Source organism: Phaseolus vulgaris, chromosome 2 (genome assembly GCF_000499845.2).
Source record: "Phaseolus vulgaris cultivar G19833 chromosome 2, P. vulgaris v2.0, whole genome shotgun sequence".
NCBI lineage: Eukaryota > Viridiplantae > Streptophyta > Magnoliopsida > Fabales > Fabaceae > Phaseolus > Phaseolus vulgaris.
Genome location: NC_023758.2, coordinates 39808109 through 39824827, shown reverse-complemented (window position 1 = coordinate 39824827; position 16719 = coordinate 39808109). Strand labels below are relative to the sequence as shown.

The 16719-nt window shown below is 32.8% G+C and overlaps 2 protein-coding genes across 2 annotated transcripts; both read left to right on the top strand.

Annotated features, from left to right (window-relative positions):
• The first annotated feature begins 1610 nt into the window (after nt 1-1610).
• LOC137812017 (wings apart-like protein 1) lies at nt 1611-11366 on the top strand. Its single transcript, XM_068613886.1, has 13 exons — nt 1611-2409; nt 3731-3830; nt 3945-4281; nt 4900-5012; nt 5578-5706; nt 5869-5962; nt 6124-6237; nt 7435-8003; nt 8369-8631; nt 9837-9987; nt 10473-10570; nt 10647-10728; nt 10929-11366. Exons 1-13 carry the CDS (start codon nt 1970-1972, stop codon nt 11010-11012), a joined length of 2574 nt encoding a protein of 857 aa, XP_068469987.1. The 5' UTR covers nt 1611-1969; the 3' UTR covers nt 11013-11366.
• Nucleotides 11367-13036: 1670 nt separating this feature from the next.
• On the top strand, nt 13037-15084 carry LOC137812016 (cytochrome P450 736A117-like). The gene is made up of 2 exons (XM_068613885.1): nt 13037-14017; nt 14417-15084. The coding sequence occupies exons 1-2, from the start codon at nt 13118-13120 to the stop codon at nt 15029-15031; spliced, it is 1515 nt and encodes a 504-aa protein (XP_068469986.1). The 5' UTR covers nt 13037-13117; the 3' UTR covers nt 15032-15084.
• Nucleotides 15085-16719: the final 1635 nt, after the last annotated feature.

Below are 16719 nucleotides of genomic sequence, written 5' to 3'. Positions count from 1 at the left end.
TGTAGGATCATTAGGATGCATTCATTTTTGCAGGTATTTTTAATAAGTAATGGATTGCTTTGGTTTATTTAAATGCACATGCAAATGTTACATTTTTTTTACTACGTTATATGCATGTTTATCATCTTTATATTGTAAATATTTATTTATACAATTTTCAATTTTTAGTTAAAAATAATAACAATTGTATAGATATTGAATAATACTCTTAAATTATAAATGAACAACTCTATTTGGAATTATACATTCAATTCCATGTGAATGATATTGATATGTAAGATGAAAATTCACTAAAACAATCAATATTTTAAAAAAATCCCACTTTTATGAGTATTTTAGCAACAATAGTTAAAAAAACAACGTCTAAAAAATTAATTTCACACAGGTTTTACACATTTTATGTCGATTATGATAATAATTATAATGAAAAATAACATTCAAAATTTCAATTTTTACACAAGTTTTACACACTGTACAATAATTTATTTACAATTAATATAATATATTTTTTTATCTAAATGTTTAAATTTTTCATATCATATGGATTTATGTGAATTATATAATGAATTTAAAAAGACTTACTTAATCAACATAAAAATATCTAGAGTAGTAGCATTAAGTGACTATAATTTACCTAGTTCAATAATTAAGATGAAAACCTTTGTCAAAGTGTAGATAACCAAATTTCTTCTCCTATCATAATTACAAACAAATGACCATATGTAAACCTTTGCAAGGTTTGATAACTAGGATTTTACATGTTTAAAAAAGTATTTTCAATTCTTAGTAATTATGTATCTTACACTTTTATATGATTTTACATTTTTCTCTTATTTTTTAATATATTATGTGCATGTGAACCAATAAATTATCATAAAAACGAGATTTTCAAATACACCAACACCAATAGAAATATAAAAAAATTGTGTCCTCATCTAAGATTTGACATTTACTTTAATGTAAACAAAAAATACATATGATGGAAAAATGTATTATTCCAACACCTAGAGTAAATATAAAATACGAACATATTAGTTGTTAATATATCATAAATACAATAATTGTATTTAGAATTTAAGTAGCAAAACTAAATTATGGCTTTCAAGAATCACTACAAATGATGAATCTAAAAACATTAAACCATCTACTAATGTTAATAACAAGGGCACAACAAATTTAAGTTTTAGAAAGAAAAAATTGAGTTAAATGAAAGAAATACAAGACATATTTAAAAGTAAAAATAAATTATCTCAGAAAATAGATCTATATATTTTTTATTCACCCACTTATAAAATTATTTATACTTTTACTAATTTTAGCATTGGAAAATTTTATATAAACACTAAAATAACTTAAAAAATTATGATATTCAACATATAGAAAGAAAAATAACTCATTATCAATAAGAACAAAAGAGCTTAATAAACTAAAAATAATAAATACTTGAAAATAAAAAAAATGAAATAAAGATAAAAAAACATAATTTAAGATATTTGAGAATTTTTGATTAGATTAATTCTTAAATTAAATTAATTAAGAAGGAGATTTGAAAATGAATAAGAAATAATTTTTTTTTCATTACTACACCTCCACGTAAGAAAACCATGTCTGAAAATTTGAAAATACCGAAATTACCCTCCGTAGATGTTGAGGAAAGGGTTTTGTTTGTTCTCTCACTGGATAAAGTAAACCACACTGATCCATCGATTCAAAATCGCACAGAATTTGATAACAAGAAAAATTCAAATTCACCACATCTCAACACAACGCAGCACTTGTTCATCGATTCGATTCAATTCAATCCAATTCTCCTTCTTCTTGTTCCAGTTCTTGAACTCACCCAGCTCAACTTCTCACCTAATTCTTCAAATTCCGAAAAAGCCCTTTTTCTTGTTCCCAAATGCCCCACCCCTCTTCCTCCGTTTAGCCGCCACCAACACCAACCACCCGCCCCCGATCTCCGCCAAAGATGATCGTGCGCACCTACGGCCGCCGCAACAGACCCATATCCGGAACGTGCTCGGGATCCTCATCGCTCAACGACGACGTTTCGGAGCCCTTCTCGCAGGAGACCGGCGACCCTCTCTGCGCCTTTGCCTTCTCCTCGCAGGACTCCTCCTCGCAGCATTGGCCCCTCTTCGATTCGGAGAACGACGATTTGTGCGCCGAGAGGAAGTCCAAGCGGGCGCGGCGCGCGGCAGGAAAGCGCGAGGCGGCGGGGATTCCGGCGACGTCCACCCTCATGGAAGCGCAGGAGTTCGGTGAGATGATGGAGCACGTCGACGAGGTCAATTTCGCCCTCGATGGCCTCCGCAAGGGCCAGCCTCCGCGGATCAGAAGGTCGAGTTTGGTATCGCTCTTGACAATTTGCTCCACTACGCACCAGAGGAGGCTTCTCAGGACTCAAGGGTGTGTCAATTTCTTTCCAACTTTCTTCTTTCTCGCGAATCTGAAATGGGTCTTTTGCCTTGAACTTGTTCTTCGTGTGCGTGTGTTTATTTTATTTATTTACTTTTCTTTTTTTTGTTTTTGAAAATTTTGTTGGGTTTGTTTCAAAATTTTAAATTTGGCACGAGGGGAGTGATGGGGTGGTTTTAGGTTCGTTGGATGTGTGGGGTTTTTGAATTTGTTGGCGCTTTCGAATTGTTGGGGATGAATCGGGAGCTGTAAATTCTTCGTGGATTTGAGTAATTATTACTTATTTACTTCTGCCTGAGATGACGAATTGAAAGGGTTGATGTTTTTTCAGTTTTTGATTTTGGTATTAACATTGCTGTTAAGGTAGATTTCATCTTGGGATCTCTTTGGCTACTTTTTAAGTGGAAATACGAGTTGAATTAGATATTTTACCGTTTTCAAGGATTGCGCTTGTTTATTTCACTTAATGGACTATGTTGTCGGGTTTTTTTATTCCTTAATTTTTACGAGGTAATCCCGTGCCCCTTTTAGGTGTGATATTAATCATCGCCCGTAGCCTCCTTTGCCAGTGCTTTCTAATGTGGTCGAACCCAACCCGGAGGTGCTGAACCCTAAGTTTGCTTCCCACTCTAGCCACCCATTATGGGTGCCCTTTCTTGCTATTTGATACAGTAATCATAGTAATGTAGAATTTTCCGTATCAAGATTTACGAGATTATAAAGATCCATAATATTGTTCTTATCATAGCCCCAAGTGCTATGTAATTGTCAGTGAGTGAGACAGGGTAGTATTTTCTTGAGAAAACTCTCCATTAGGTCCTCCTAAAATTTTAGTTGCCAAATTTGTTCCTCAAAATGTTTTTTTTTGGTCAAAACTTTAGCTTCTCGAAGATCTTTTTTTTTTGTCAAAACATTAGTTTCTCGAAGATGTTTTATTTGTCATTGCTCTACTCCTTTGAAGATTTAATCCCTTATAGTTTCCATGTGTCACAACTTTTGTCTTCCACAGGGATGAACACGTGCTGACATTTTAGATCTTTGAAAACTATTTGGCGATAGATTTAATTTTTAAATGAGTAATTTGGTTCCAAAACCTTTGGAGGACTACTTTAGTGACCAAAATCTTTGGAGACTAATGGGGTGTTTTGGATTTAGCTTTCGATGACTAACTCAAGTGCTCTTTTCCATGTCCATAAATCTTCATTTAGACAGAAATTTAAACTGAGTGCATGGATTGAACTCACTTTTATATTAGAAATATACCTCCTATATGGATGTTTAGCTGATGAACCCTGATTTTTATGCTTTATAGGTTGGCAAAGACAATAACCAATGCCATTTTGGGTCTCAGTCTTGATGATTCTCCCAGCAATCTTGCAGCTGCAACCCTTTTCTACATTTTGACCAGTGATGTAAGTCTTCTTTGGTCTATGGAAATGCAGATTTTGGATTTTGAATAATGAAAGAAGCTATGGGCAATACGAGCATTACTGTTGTGTATTTTACCAGATACGTTTTTGTTTCAGGGCCAAGATGATCACCTCCTTGAGTCACCTGGTTGTATTCAATTTCTAATCAAGTTTTTAAGACCAATTGTCACCACAGCCATTAAAGACAAAATACCAAAATTTGGCTATAAACTTTTATCACTGCGTCAGAATGGTGACATGCTAAAAAATACAACGGGAAGATTGGATTCTGGTTCTGCAGAGGTTTTTTCCAGAGTACAAGAAATTCTTGTAAATTGCAAAGACCTAAAAGCATGTCAGAATGACAGCAGGGTGGAGAGACCGGAGTTATGCCCAAAGTGGTTAGCATTGCTGACAATGGAGAAGGCTTGTTTGTCTGCCATTTCTCTTGATGGTATTGTAAAGAACACTTGTGTCCACAGTTTGTGTTATTGGCTGAAGATGTTTTTTTTCTTCTATCGTTATATCATGTTCTTTTAAATTTCAATGCCATTTCTCTGTGCACAAAAATAATAATAGATATTCAAATTTGTTCATGTAGTATTTAGTGTTTAGAATGCATTGATGTCGAGTTTATGTACCTGTCTTGTTAATTTTACTTCTTCCCAATTTCTGTAGTAAAATCCTGATTCTGAAATACAGATAAAATTAGTGAGTTTTCAGCACAGTGGTGCGTAACTTGATGGAATCTGGTTTTTTATATACACATTTTAGGATAGTAATATATTATCTCTTGCATTTTAGTGGTATTTGTTTATGTGGACTTCCTTCCCAATTTTTTTAAGCTTTTGCTGTTTTCACTTGTAAATTATGATTTCTGCGGTATTCTTTCTCTACAACAAGTTTTAATTCATGTAAGTAGTTTATGCTGCTTCTAGTTGATCAAGAACTAACTTCAATCGTCTTTGTAATGCTCCTATGGTCCCGTTGAATGTGTGTGTGTATATATTCTTTTGTGGAACTTTTATACTGAAACATCTTCTGAGTATTTTTATATTCTTTTTATATTCAGAAACCTCAGGATCTGTACGGAAGACTGGTGGAAATTTCAAGGAAAAATTAAGGGAGCATGGAGGACTTGATGCAGTCTTTGAAGTCACCATGGATTGTCATTCAGATTTGGAGGTGTGAGCTTGTATGTTAGTTCATATATATGCTTTACCATATTTGTAGTTGACACATGACTTTGACAAAAAGAAACTGACAGAGACACTTGATCTTACATGAGATATTGTGTTTTTTTTCTGTGCATAACCAATTCATTTATTAGCCTGTTTGGAAAACTCTATAAATCACATTTTTTGTTGATAAAAGAGATTGCAAAGAAACATGAGTATTTGGTAACTTTTTAGAATTCCAATTATTATTCTGCTCAGAATAAAATTGGTTTTGACAAAAAGAATTTTTTGACTTTTCTGTTAAATAGGTTCTTGCTATGGGACCTATAGTATGTTTATTATATACATTTACAATTAAGATCCATTTTACATTTTCATATAAAATGATCAATTAATCTAAATTCACTTTGAAAATATCATTCTTAACACAATTTTTTTAACCTTAATTCTTTCAAAAATCAATTCTTTAAACATTACTTGTAACTGAATTGTAATCAAATGCACCTATATTTGCTTCCCCAAATTAGAAACTATTGTAGCAATTACATGAAAACTCTGAATTTGTCTTTCAGAACTGGATGAAGGATAGTTCTCTTTCTACCAAAGGTTCAAGAAATGACAAACGAATGAAGAGCCTAACCTTACTTCTCAAGTGCTTGAAGATAATGGAAAATGCTACTTTCCTAAGCAATGGCAATCAGGTTTACATGTGTTATTTGCATGTTTACTTCAAAACATGTTTGCTTATTTTTTATAGATATCTGTATTGTGTAATGTATGATGCATGGTTTGTTGCATTCCTAGCTTGGTGAACATGTTAATTTACCAATAATTTAATCTTAACATTTACTCTTTCACTGTAGACTCATTTGCTTGGAATGAAAAGAAAATTGAGTTCTCAGGGTCCCCCAATTTCTTTTACGGAGGTGATTATAGCTATCATAAAGGTCCTCTCAGGTAATGATCACTCAAAGGGGTAACTTGCTTTTTCTAGCTGTTCCTTATTAGTTATTTTATTTTCAGCAATGATGTTGGTTTGTTTTGATTAGTTTACATTTCTGGTGGTTCTTAGTTTTTCTTCTCTCTCTCATCCCTGCCAACAATATTCTTACATGTAGATCTATGTTTACGTCGGTGTGTCTCTGCTCCATCCAATAATGATAACAAGTCCTGTGAACCATTCTCTATGGCCAGTCATGATTCTGAATTGGGTCAGCTCAGAGACTATAAAGGTACCAGATTATTATTCTTTGGTTGGAGTTTTATGCAGAAATTTGCCAAACTATTTTACAACCTTTATATTCTTATCCTTTTATATGAGATAGGATCTATTTCTCGAACTGTTTCCCCCTTTTAGGAGATAACTATTATCTCTTGCTCTGTTTTTTTATTAAGTTGCGGAGATTGATAGGCCTCCATTATTGAGGCATAAGACATTTGGAAAGGGGCAGGAAATAAAAGGTTAGCATAAACAGACACGGATGAGGAGGACATGACAGTAAATAAATGGATTATTTATGTTAAATATGGAGCATAACTGAAAGCTGAGATGGCAAGGAATAATGGGAGGTGAGAAATCTGTTGGGGAGAATGAGAATTTAAAAGGGAATAATATAAAAAATATAAAAGGGAAGAATAGGTCCTTGTGTAGTAGACATGTATTGAGAGGAGAAAGGGGAATGGGTTATATCTGGAGGTTCTGTGCATTTGCGGTACTCTAGATTTATCTTTTATTTTTTAACAGTTTGTTTTCTTGAATCTTAGAAGCTATTCTCCATTGTTTTGTACTTTAGTTTCTATCAGTAAGAAATGTCATTTGCTTTATTATTGAGTTTTGCAGAGTTACTATAATGATTTACCATTTAAGGTCTCATCTCACTGACAGTTGATTAATTTTTTTTGTCATCATATGGTAGGAAATTATTGCTTTAATTCAAAAAGAGAATTGAACATTAGAGTTGGGGTTGCTAATTTTTAGCTTTCTTACTATGCTTATATTCCATTCTACTAGTTGAATTTGAAATTTTGGACTCATGACTATGCTTATAGTCCACTCTACTGGTTGAATTTAAAATTTTGGACTCATCTGGCAAAATATTTAAGTTGAGCCCTTGATCTATTCCGATGATTATGTGTGGATTTTCACGCAGAATTTGCTCTGTTTATACTCCCGCACACCTTTCTCATAGTTTGATTTGAATGTTTTCATAGGGCAAACTTTATGAGAAAATGTAGTTTTGTTTAGGATGTAGCAATCTGTAGAATGACCTTTCATGGTTGTGCCTTGTCTTTCATTGTTCTGTACCTTTGTCATAAAGATAATTCGGTTCACATTCTAACTTCTGGAAGATACATTGGCCGTGACTTACTAATGTGGAAATAAGTTAGTCTTGTGATTTTCTGAATGCTCCTTCATTTGAATTTTGCAGAGAATGAGACTTTATCAACCAGTTCCACTAGAGAGTATCCTGGAGCAGAGAGAGGCTCTTATGTTAAGAGTTCTAATGCTTCTCAGATCAGCCGAATATTGACGTGTAACCAGTTGGAAAGTTCCCTATCCATTTCTGAAACTCCTAGCACTTCAACTACTGATACTTATTCACTAAAGATGAGGGTCAGTTCTTCCACGTCTGGGTCTTGTAGTGGTGCATCAAAAAGTTCATACTGTAAAACTTCCATGATTCAAAATGATCTCAGGAAGAATGTTCGCTTTATGGAATCTACCCCAGTTGTAATATTGGATGATAGCCAAGATCCCTTTGCATTTGATGAGGATGATATTGCACCCTCTAAGTGGGATCTGTTATCAGGAAAACAAAAAAAACCACATTCTAAAAAGCATGTGGTAGCAAGCAGAGAGTTCGAAATTGAATGTCAATCTAACACTTCTGTCAGCCAACAAGAATTAAGTAATGGAGACATCAACTGTTCCAGCTCTGATGATGGTGATGAAAAAGATTCCAGCCTTCTAACTGACTGCCTTCTTGCTGCTGTAAAGGTACTTTTTTTCTAATTTTGTTTTGTCCTATGTATCATTTAGATACACTTTCTCATAAATTAATGTATCAGTAATTGAGTGAAAGTAGAGGACAAGCTTCCCAGTAAACCATTTGAAAGTTATTTTTGTTTAATGTATAGTTACAATCCTGAGTTTTCTGTCATACACTGATCTTTTGGAGAAATATCTGCTGGATATAATTATTGTTTTGTTTATATATAATGATAGGACCTATCTATAGAACTATATGGCTTGTCCCTCTGCCCTCTTTTTTTATTCTCTTTCCCATAGGAGATGGTATTGTGTTTTTTCTCACACGGAAGTTAGTTACAATTTTTTCACTTGCTAATGTTGTCTTATTCTAGGTGCTCATGAATTTGACCAATGACAACCCTGTTGGCTGCCACCAAATTGCTTCCTATGGAGGACTGGAGACTATGTCTATGTTAATTGCCTGCCATTTCCCTTCTTTCAGCTCGCCTTTGTCCTTTGCTCAGATAAAAGAAAATGCTGCTGGAACCACGAAAGATCATCAATCTGATAGGCATCTGACCGATCATGAGTTAGATTTCCTTGTTGCTATTCTCGGCCTGCTTGTAAACCTGGTTGAGAAGGATGGTCATAACAGGTAATTTGAAAACCCGAAGCTGTTGGTAATGAACTATGAACAACAGATTTACTTGTTTTCATCCTTGAGTGTTTTTCTCGTAGTGTAATTTTTATTTCGAACAATTGAAAGCATCCACTCATTTCAAAAGTAAGTCTTGGGCACTTGTTCCACATAATAACCTTTTATAGGATTTGAATTAAATAAATGGAATTGTTGAATCGTGTGATAATGGTTGAATTTGTTTATCCTTATTTATTTTTAAAAAAGTGTTTTTTTAATAAAATAAGCAGATTTAAAAAATAAGTATCTTTCTGCTTTTTTTAAGAAGCATATCATATCTACTTATTAAATAAGTGACTTTTTTTATAAATTGCTTATTTAAATTATAGTGTGATAATGGGTGAGTTTGATTATGCTTATTTATTGTTTAAAAAGTGTTTTTCTTAATAAAATAAGCAGATTTGGGCTTTTTTATGTGTTTGTTTAATCTGATTATTTAGAAAATAAGCGTCCTCCTGGTTTTTTAAAGAAGCATATCATATTTATTGAATAAGTGATTTTTTTTTATAAATTGCTTATTTCAAAAATACTTATTTTAAATTTTACCAAACTAACCCAATATATTACTGATCATAAATACCAAAATTTAAATAAATTAAGCATATGTAATAAAAGTACGCTGTCCATAAGAATGGAGTGTTAACTAATTTTTTAAATTATGTGGATTTTTGTAAGCTTAATCTACTTAATGTGTATTTCTAATTCATTGGTTGGACTAATTAAGTTCGATGTCCATATATATATATGGAAATGTGTCTAGTGAAAATGCTATTCTTAAGAGAATGAGAGGAGCAAATTTTGGTCATACCATGATTAAGAGAGTAAGAATTAGAGTCATTTTTTGTACCATTAGTTGTAATATTGCACGATGTCAGGATCATAGGACTTTTGTTCGATTACTCTGTATTTGGTGGTGTGTTTTAACACTTTTATTCTATTTTTCATAATTATAATGTAGAAAAAGGATTTGTACCTTCTTTGTTTCTTCTACAAGTGTTTCATCACAGTGCACAACTATTGAATAGTATGATAAAAAATTAACAATTTAATCCATTTGATTTGGTTTATGTTTGTTTATGAATGAACGAAAGAACATAATGTCTTCCCACTAACTTTAACTTTGAATGATATACAATTTACAATATGCTTGTTGTTTTATGCAGATCAAGGCTTGCAGCAGCCAGCGTTCTGCTACCATCATCAGTAGGCTTGTGTCAGGAGGTTTGGGGGGATGTTATTCAGTTATTATGCTCCATTTTCTTGGCTAACCTGGGTGAAGGTGAAGGAGATGGAGAAGATAAGCAGTTGCAACTGGTGGGTAGAATGTTCAATTTTTTCTGAAGAATTCTTGTGATAGTTATTGTGTTTGTTCACATTTTCGTTCTGTATGTATTGGTGAGTGCTTGTGAGAAGCTATTGCTAATCTTCTCAACTTGTTTACTGTATCATGTGTGATGGTTCAGCGTTATCAGGTGATAAAAAGTTGTTTTTGTTTAATTAAGCTGAAATAGTTAAAAAAAAAAGTTAATTCAAATGAATAAGCAACGGGTAAAGAAAAATGGGTGTTGGAATCATGCTTCACTTTATTGCTCTGTTGTGGATAATACAATCTGATGCTTATGGAAAACAACCAGGAATTGGCTTCAAACTTCCCAGATACTGAAATGTTCTTCTGATTTATATTAGAAGCACTTGAAAGAGTTAGCGTGTCTTAGTTTTGTAATGTATAGGGGTGGAGATATATATGAATATTTTTTGCTATCAATGTATCTTGAATAATCTTATGTTTCACCATGCAGAACGATGAGGCAGCTGTTCTACAAAGTGAAAAAGAAGCCGAGAAAATGATTGTGGAAGCTTATTCTGCGCTGCTTCTAGCATTTCTTTCCACTGAAAGGTTGATTTCTTATAACTTCTCAAATGTCTGATGCATTTTTGAAGGTCTATAATTTACTTATCTTTTTGTTATACAGTAAGAGCATCCGTGCAGCAATTGCTGACAAACTTCCAGACCAGAACTTATCAAGTCTTGTACCTGTGTTGGACAGATTTGTGGTATGTAGCTGTTGGAATAGTTGTTTTACACATGGGGATGAAAATGTGAAACTTGCTTGACATTATTTGTTAGACACTAACTTTGTTTGGGAATGAGTGGTAACTGGGGTTCACCTTAATCATTTTGGGATTCCTGGGGCCTTTCTTACCTTTTAAATTTGAAGTGTTAAACACTGACAGCTTTGTGCCTTCATTTGCAGGAATTCCATCTATCTTTGAACATGATTTCGCCGGAGACTCATAAAGCTGTTAGCGAGGTCATTGAATCGTGTAGAATTCGATGAAAGCTCAAAGGGAAAAAACACTGTACAGCCACACCGAGTCTGACCAACTTTATTCTCGCTTCACATCGCTTATACCCTATTTTTATATCACCGTGCTGGTGATGATGCTGAGTTGCTTGTATACAAAAAGTCAATAGTGAGATCCGTACCTAGCATAGTTTGTGTAATCAATAGTGGTAATTTTTTTCATTATTCTTGTTTATTCATTCATTTTCTTGTATCGGAACCTTATATCTTTTGTTTCAAGCGTCCCTCTTCCTATGTTTCTTCATCTTTTCTTCAACTTGATACAAGCAGCAGCTTACTGAGTCAGTATTGTGTAATTTTTAATGCTAGTGGAGATTTGTGCACTGACATGTCTCGTTCAAGACCAAGTTTTGTCGATACCCAACATTGTGTGATAGTTATAAAGTCTCACGGCTCTTCTGAGATATTTAATAGAGATGAATCTTTCCTCCACCACAAATTGAGGCTTCAAAAAGCCAAAATTGGGCTTCTATGCAGTATAGATATGATAGGATAATAAAAAGAAAAAGTCAAATATATTTTTCCATCCTTTATTATATAATCTGAACTTAATGTTTATTTTTATTTCAAATTTTATTTCTGAATATTTATAATAAGAAAATTATTGGAATAGGTTTATACCAGAAGTGTTTTCTGCATAAGGATTTTCTGCAATCTTATCAGGAATGCTTTCTGATACAAGACTCTGATAAAATGCTTAGTGGCATGCTTTGGAAGAAAGTGCTGTATACTCTGTAGGAAAATCTCGGCACTAGGTTGCCAAGGGCTCTAGATCTTAGATGACTAATGTGAGTTGTTATAACTTTTTTATATTTATATAAACTAGGTTGATTAGTTATGCATATAAGTATGATTAATTTAGTCACGGCTAAATAAAAAATTAAATATGACTGATGTAGTTATTAATAATGTAGTTTAATATAATAATAAACTCTGGGAGGTTAAATTAATCATAATCAGATATCTTAGTGACTCATAAAGATATTGACCATTTTTGTAAGATAAAATTATTTAGAGTCGTTTGAATAAACTTCTTAAAGTTTTATGATTTTTTTAATAAAGTAAAAGCATACAAACAAGTAAATTAACTAATATGATTTAATATGTAAAAAGTAAAAGCGTTTATGAAAAAATATATCTTAATATACTCTTGTTATTACAATCAATTGTCACTTCATCATATATTTAACCACGGATATTTTTTAATAACTTTATCATAATATTAACCATGGTATTATTATTAATCACATAAATAATTGTAATAATTAAATTTATTTATTTTTAGTAACTCTTAAAACAAATGGGTGCTATTTTTCATTTCTGGTAAGGCAGAAGAAGGATACCAAAACACTCACCGGAAAGTACGAGTTCCCTCGTCCACGTGCCTTTAATGACACCTAGTAACGTGTTGGATATCATTTATGTCGTCATTTTGCCGACACAAAAAATGGTTCCAAGTTGGCTCCCTTATTTTAGGTTTCACTTTCTTAAAGATACCATGCACACTTATTGTAAAGTTATATTATAATATACTAAGAGCATAATCTTCAACTGATCCTGTGAAATTGAGTTAGTGATAAACATATTTATTAAGATCGTGCAAGAACTATTTTAGTTCCTATTCAAGTTTCATGGAAATTATTATGAGGGTACAATAAGTATTCAAAATATTTTTTATTTTTTGTTTAAATAGTCCGTCTTTTGTTTTTTTTTTCTTTAATGACATAATGTCACCATTAATTGCATCTTCTCATCTCACCGCACTTAGAATGACTTGAGTGACAAATTGAAACTCATATAAAAGAACAAAGAAATTCATCGGTGAATTAAAGACGAAAAGACAAAATTAACGATAAGCATTACATGTATTTTTATACATAAAATATTTTAAAATCTGATAGTACGAATTTTTAATATGAATTCGATTAAAAATAAAAAAAGCGATTTTTTTTGTTATTTTGGAGACGTTGAAAAGTATTATTTAAGGTAGTCATTGAATTTCCTTCAAAACCAGATGATATTTTCATTACTAATAAAGTGCCTATCCACACAAAACTTGTATTCATTCCAATTTCCAAATGTTTTTCTTCACTGTCTTCCTTCTCTTCCTTTCTCTTGTTTTCATCATCTTCAAAGTGTATTCGAATGAAGCAACCACCAAAAACTCACCCCCTTCACCTCCAAGGTTACCTCTCCTGGGCAATATCCTCCAACTTGGTCTTTTCCCACACCGCACACTCCAAACTTTGGCTCAAAACTATGGCCCTCTGATGCTGCTCCATTTCGGGAAGGTACCAGTGCTTGTGGTCTCATCTGCTGATGCAGCTCGTGAGGTGATGAAAACTAATGACCTGGTCTTCTCAGACAGGCCACAACGTAAGATCAACGATGTTCTCTTGTACGGTTCCAAAGACCTGGCAAGTTCTACGTACGGAGAATACTGGAGGCAAATAAGGAGTGTGGGCGTGTTGCACCTTCTGAGTACCAAAAGGGTTCAGTCCTTTCACCGTGTGAGGGAGGAGGAAACTGCCAGAATGACGGAAAACATTAGGCAGTGTTGTCGTGATTCGTTGCTTGTGAATTTGACAGACATGTGTGCTGCAGTTACGAATGATGTTGTGTGTAGAGTAGCTCTGGGAAGGAGATACCGTGGAAGAGAAGGGAAGGGGTTTCAGAAGCTGTTGTTGGAGTTTGGGGAGTTGTTGGGTGCTGTGTGTATAGGGGACTATGTACCTTGGCTTCATTGGGTGAGCCAGGTTAGTGGTTTGTTTCAGAGAGCCACTAGACTGGCCAAGCATTTGGACCAGTTTATAGATGAAGTGATCGAGGAGCATGTTAGGAATGGAAGAGATGGGGGTGTTGATGTTGATAGTGAGGACCAGAATGATTTTGTGGATGTTTTGCTTTCGATGGAAAAGAACAACGCTAACACCACCAATTCCCTGATTGATAGAACTGCAATAAAGGCTTTGATACTGGTGAGTAAGAACACCATCGTTTTCTTTGCATGGATTATTGTATACATACAGTTAGCTTCTCTCACTATTATATAAGTCTTTTTCCATTGGATTCTCTTTCAAGTTCTAACCACTGATATTTTCATTGAGAGTGGTATTATGTCTGGATTAAGGTGCACTTGGTTTTTTCTTTTCCCTTTCTGAAGTCTGTTTTGGACCTGTGAGGTTTTAAATGTGGTATTGCTTCTCCTTACTTATCGTGATGATTCTGCTTTTTACAATAAAAACATATTCAACCATTCTTGCAAAATTTTCATGAGCAAATAGCTTATTCAAATTGTTCAACGTTTATGACATGATGTATGATAGATTTGGTTTACCATTCAAAGTTGTCTTGTAATTTTGTTTTCTTTCGTTAAGGACATGTTTGTTGCGGGTACTGACACTACTCACACAAGCCTGGAGTGGACAATGTCAGAACTGTTAAAGCACCCAATTGTGATGCATAAATTACAAGAGGAGGTGAGAAGTGTGGTTGGTAACAGGACTCATGTAACTGAGGATGATTTGGGTGAAATGATGTACTTGAAGGCTGTGATCAAAGAGAGTCTTCGGCTTCATCCCCCAATTCCCTTAATAGTCCCTAGGAGATGCATGAAAGATATCAAAGTGAAAGAGTATGACATTGGAGCAGGCACTCAGGTATTGGTGAATGCATGGGCCATTGCAAGAGACTCTTCATGTTGGGACCAGCCTCTTGTGTTCAAACCAGAAAGGTTCCTCAGCAGTTCCATAGATTTCAAAGGGCATGATTTTGAGCTCATTCCATTTGGTGCAGGAAGAAGGGGTTGCCCTGGAATAGCATTTGCCACAACAATTGTTGAGATGGTACTAGCAAACCTTGTCCACCAATTTGATTGGTCATTGCCTGGTGGAGCATCTGGGGAGGACTTGGACATGTCTGAAACTAATGGTCTTGCTGTTCATAGAAAAATTCCTCTTCTTGCTGTAGCAACTGCATATGAGAGAAATTAGTATATAATGCCAGGAAGTTATGATGAATAAAGTAAAAACACATGACACTTTCATATTGTGGATGCATTTGTTTTTTTTTAATCAGCATTGTGGATGCATTTGTGTGGTTGAAGGTTGCTTAAACTTATATTCTATTTTATGATACCATAATTTATTCTAAATTAATTAAAAGAGTTGCGTACTAGGTGTAAAGAGGGTGTGAAAATATAATCACCCATTATTATTTGGAAAATGATTCTTTGACAATCATTGTTCTTTACATCCTATTAAATGTAAATATTTTAATTTTTTTTAATTTTTTTAATTCTAAAAATTATTTTAACATTTTACATTTTATCTAATATTTTATTAAACATATTTTTTATTTTTTAAATTTTTTTATTACAAATATTAATATTTTATTGTAAGTGTAAACTGGAGCAGGGTGTCAAAATATAATTACCCTTATTATTTATAGAAAGGGTTTAGTTAGATGTGTTGGAAAAAATCGAAGTCAATAGAAAGAACATAAAAAATAGTGTATAAATGAGATTAACCCTTCCTTTCCAACTTGATTAGGTAAGAATTAGTTGGATTTTTGGTGTCTAAGTTCTGTTTTTTTTATCTCCATTTCGTGTTTCTCTCAAGTTTGAAGATCTAGGTGATACTTCGCTTTTTGTTCCGAATTCTATGGTGTAAAAAGTTAAAATTTGGACAAGTCGGTGTATCTTGAGATCTGGGTTATTGACTTGACATGATTTTTGTTATCTTGAAAAGTCCTGTCAAATTAGTATGATTTAATTATTTTTTCAAATTTTTTTTTTAATAATTTTGTTTCTAAATAAATAATATTAATTATTTAATTTTAGTTGAAATTAATTAAATTTGAATAGTAGGTTAATAAAATAAATACATAGATAAAGAAAATAAATAAATTAATAATCAAAGTTGAGATTATGGTATAGAGAATGAAGTGAGAGGTGACGAAAATAATCCATCTACAGTGGATGACTGTGGAAGATTCGAATGGATGGATTGACCAACATTAAAACTATAACTGGAAAAAGAAAACCTAAGGGTGATAAGTTAGATGCAGAGACCATCTTATCGTTTCGTAAGCTCCTTAGATGTGTCATGGTTAATTTCATTATAAACATGATAATATTATATGTATATATGTAAAATGTTTTTTTTAATTTTACAACTAAAAAGAGTTTACTATACAACATTTAGAAAACAAAAGTATAAGTAAATTAGTAAAATGTTATAAATAAATATGATAATAATCAGATTTATTAGTGACATGTGTTCCAGTAGTGGATCATGTTTCATTATAATTAGATTCTTATATTCCTGAAGTTTTTCTAGTACAAAATTATAAAATGATATATTAAAAAATTAAAAACTATATTTTATCAAAATATATTTTAAAAGAAACTAAAACTTTATTAAAAAAAAATGCAACAGTTATAAAAAATAAAAAATAATATTTTTCATCTCTATAAAATTGTATATATATATCATTGCATTTTAAGATAAGTACGTGTAAGAATAAAAAAATATATCAAATTTTATATTTACTAAAATTTAGAATAGAAACAAAACAAGCAATAAGCGCATGACGAAAACAGCCTTTAGGCGCATGTTTTCAAGATGGACTAAGAACATCCATAACTTTTTATACCACCATCTTCCAATACTATTATTTT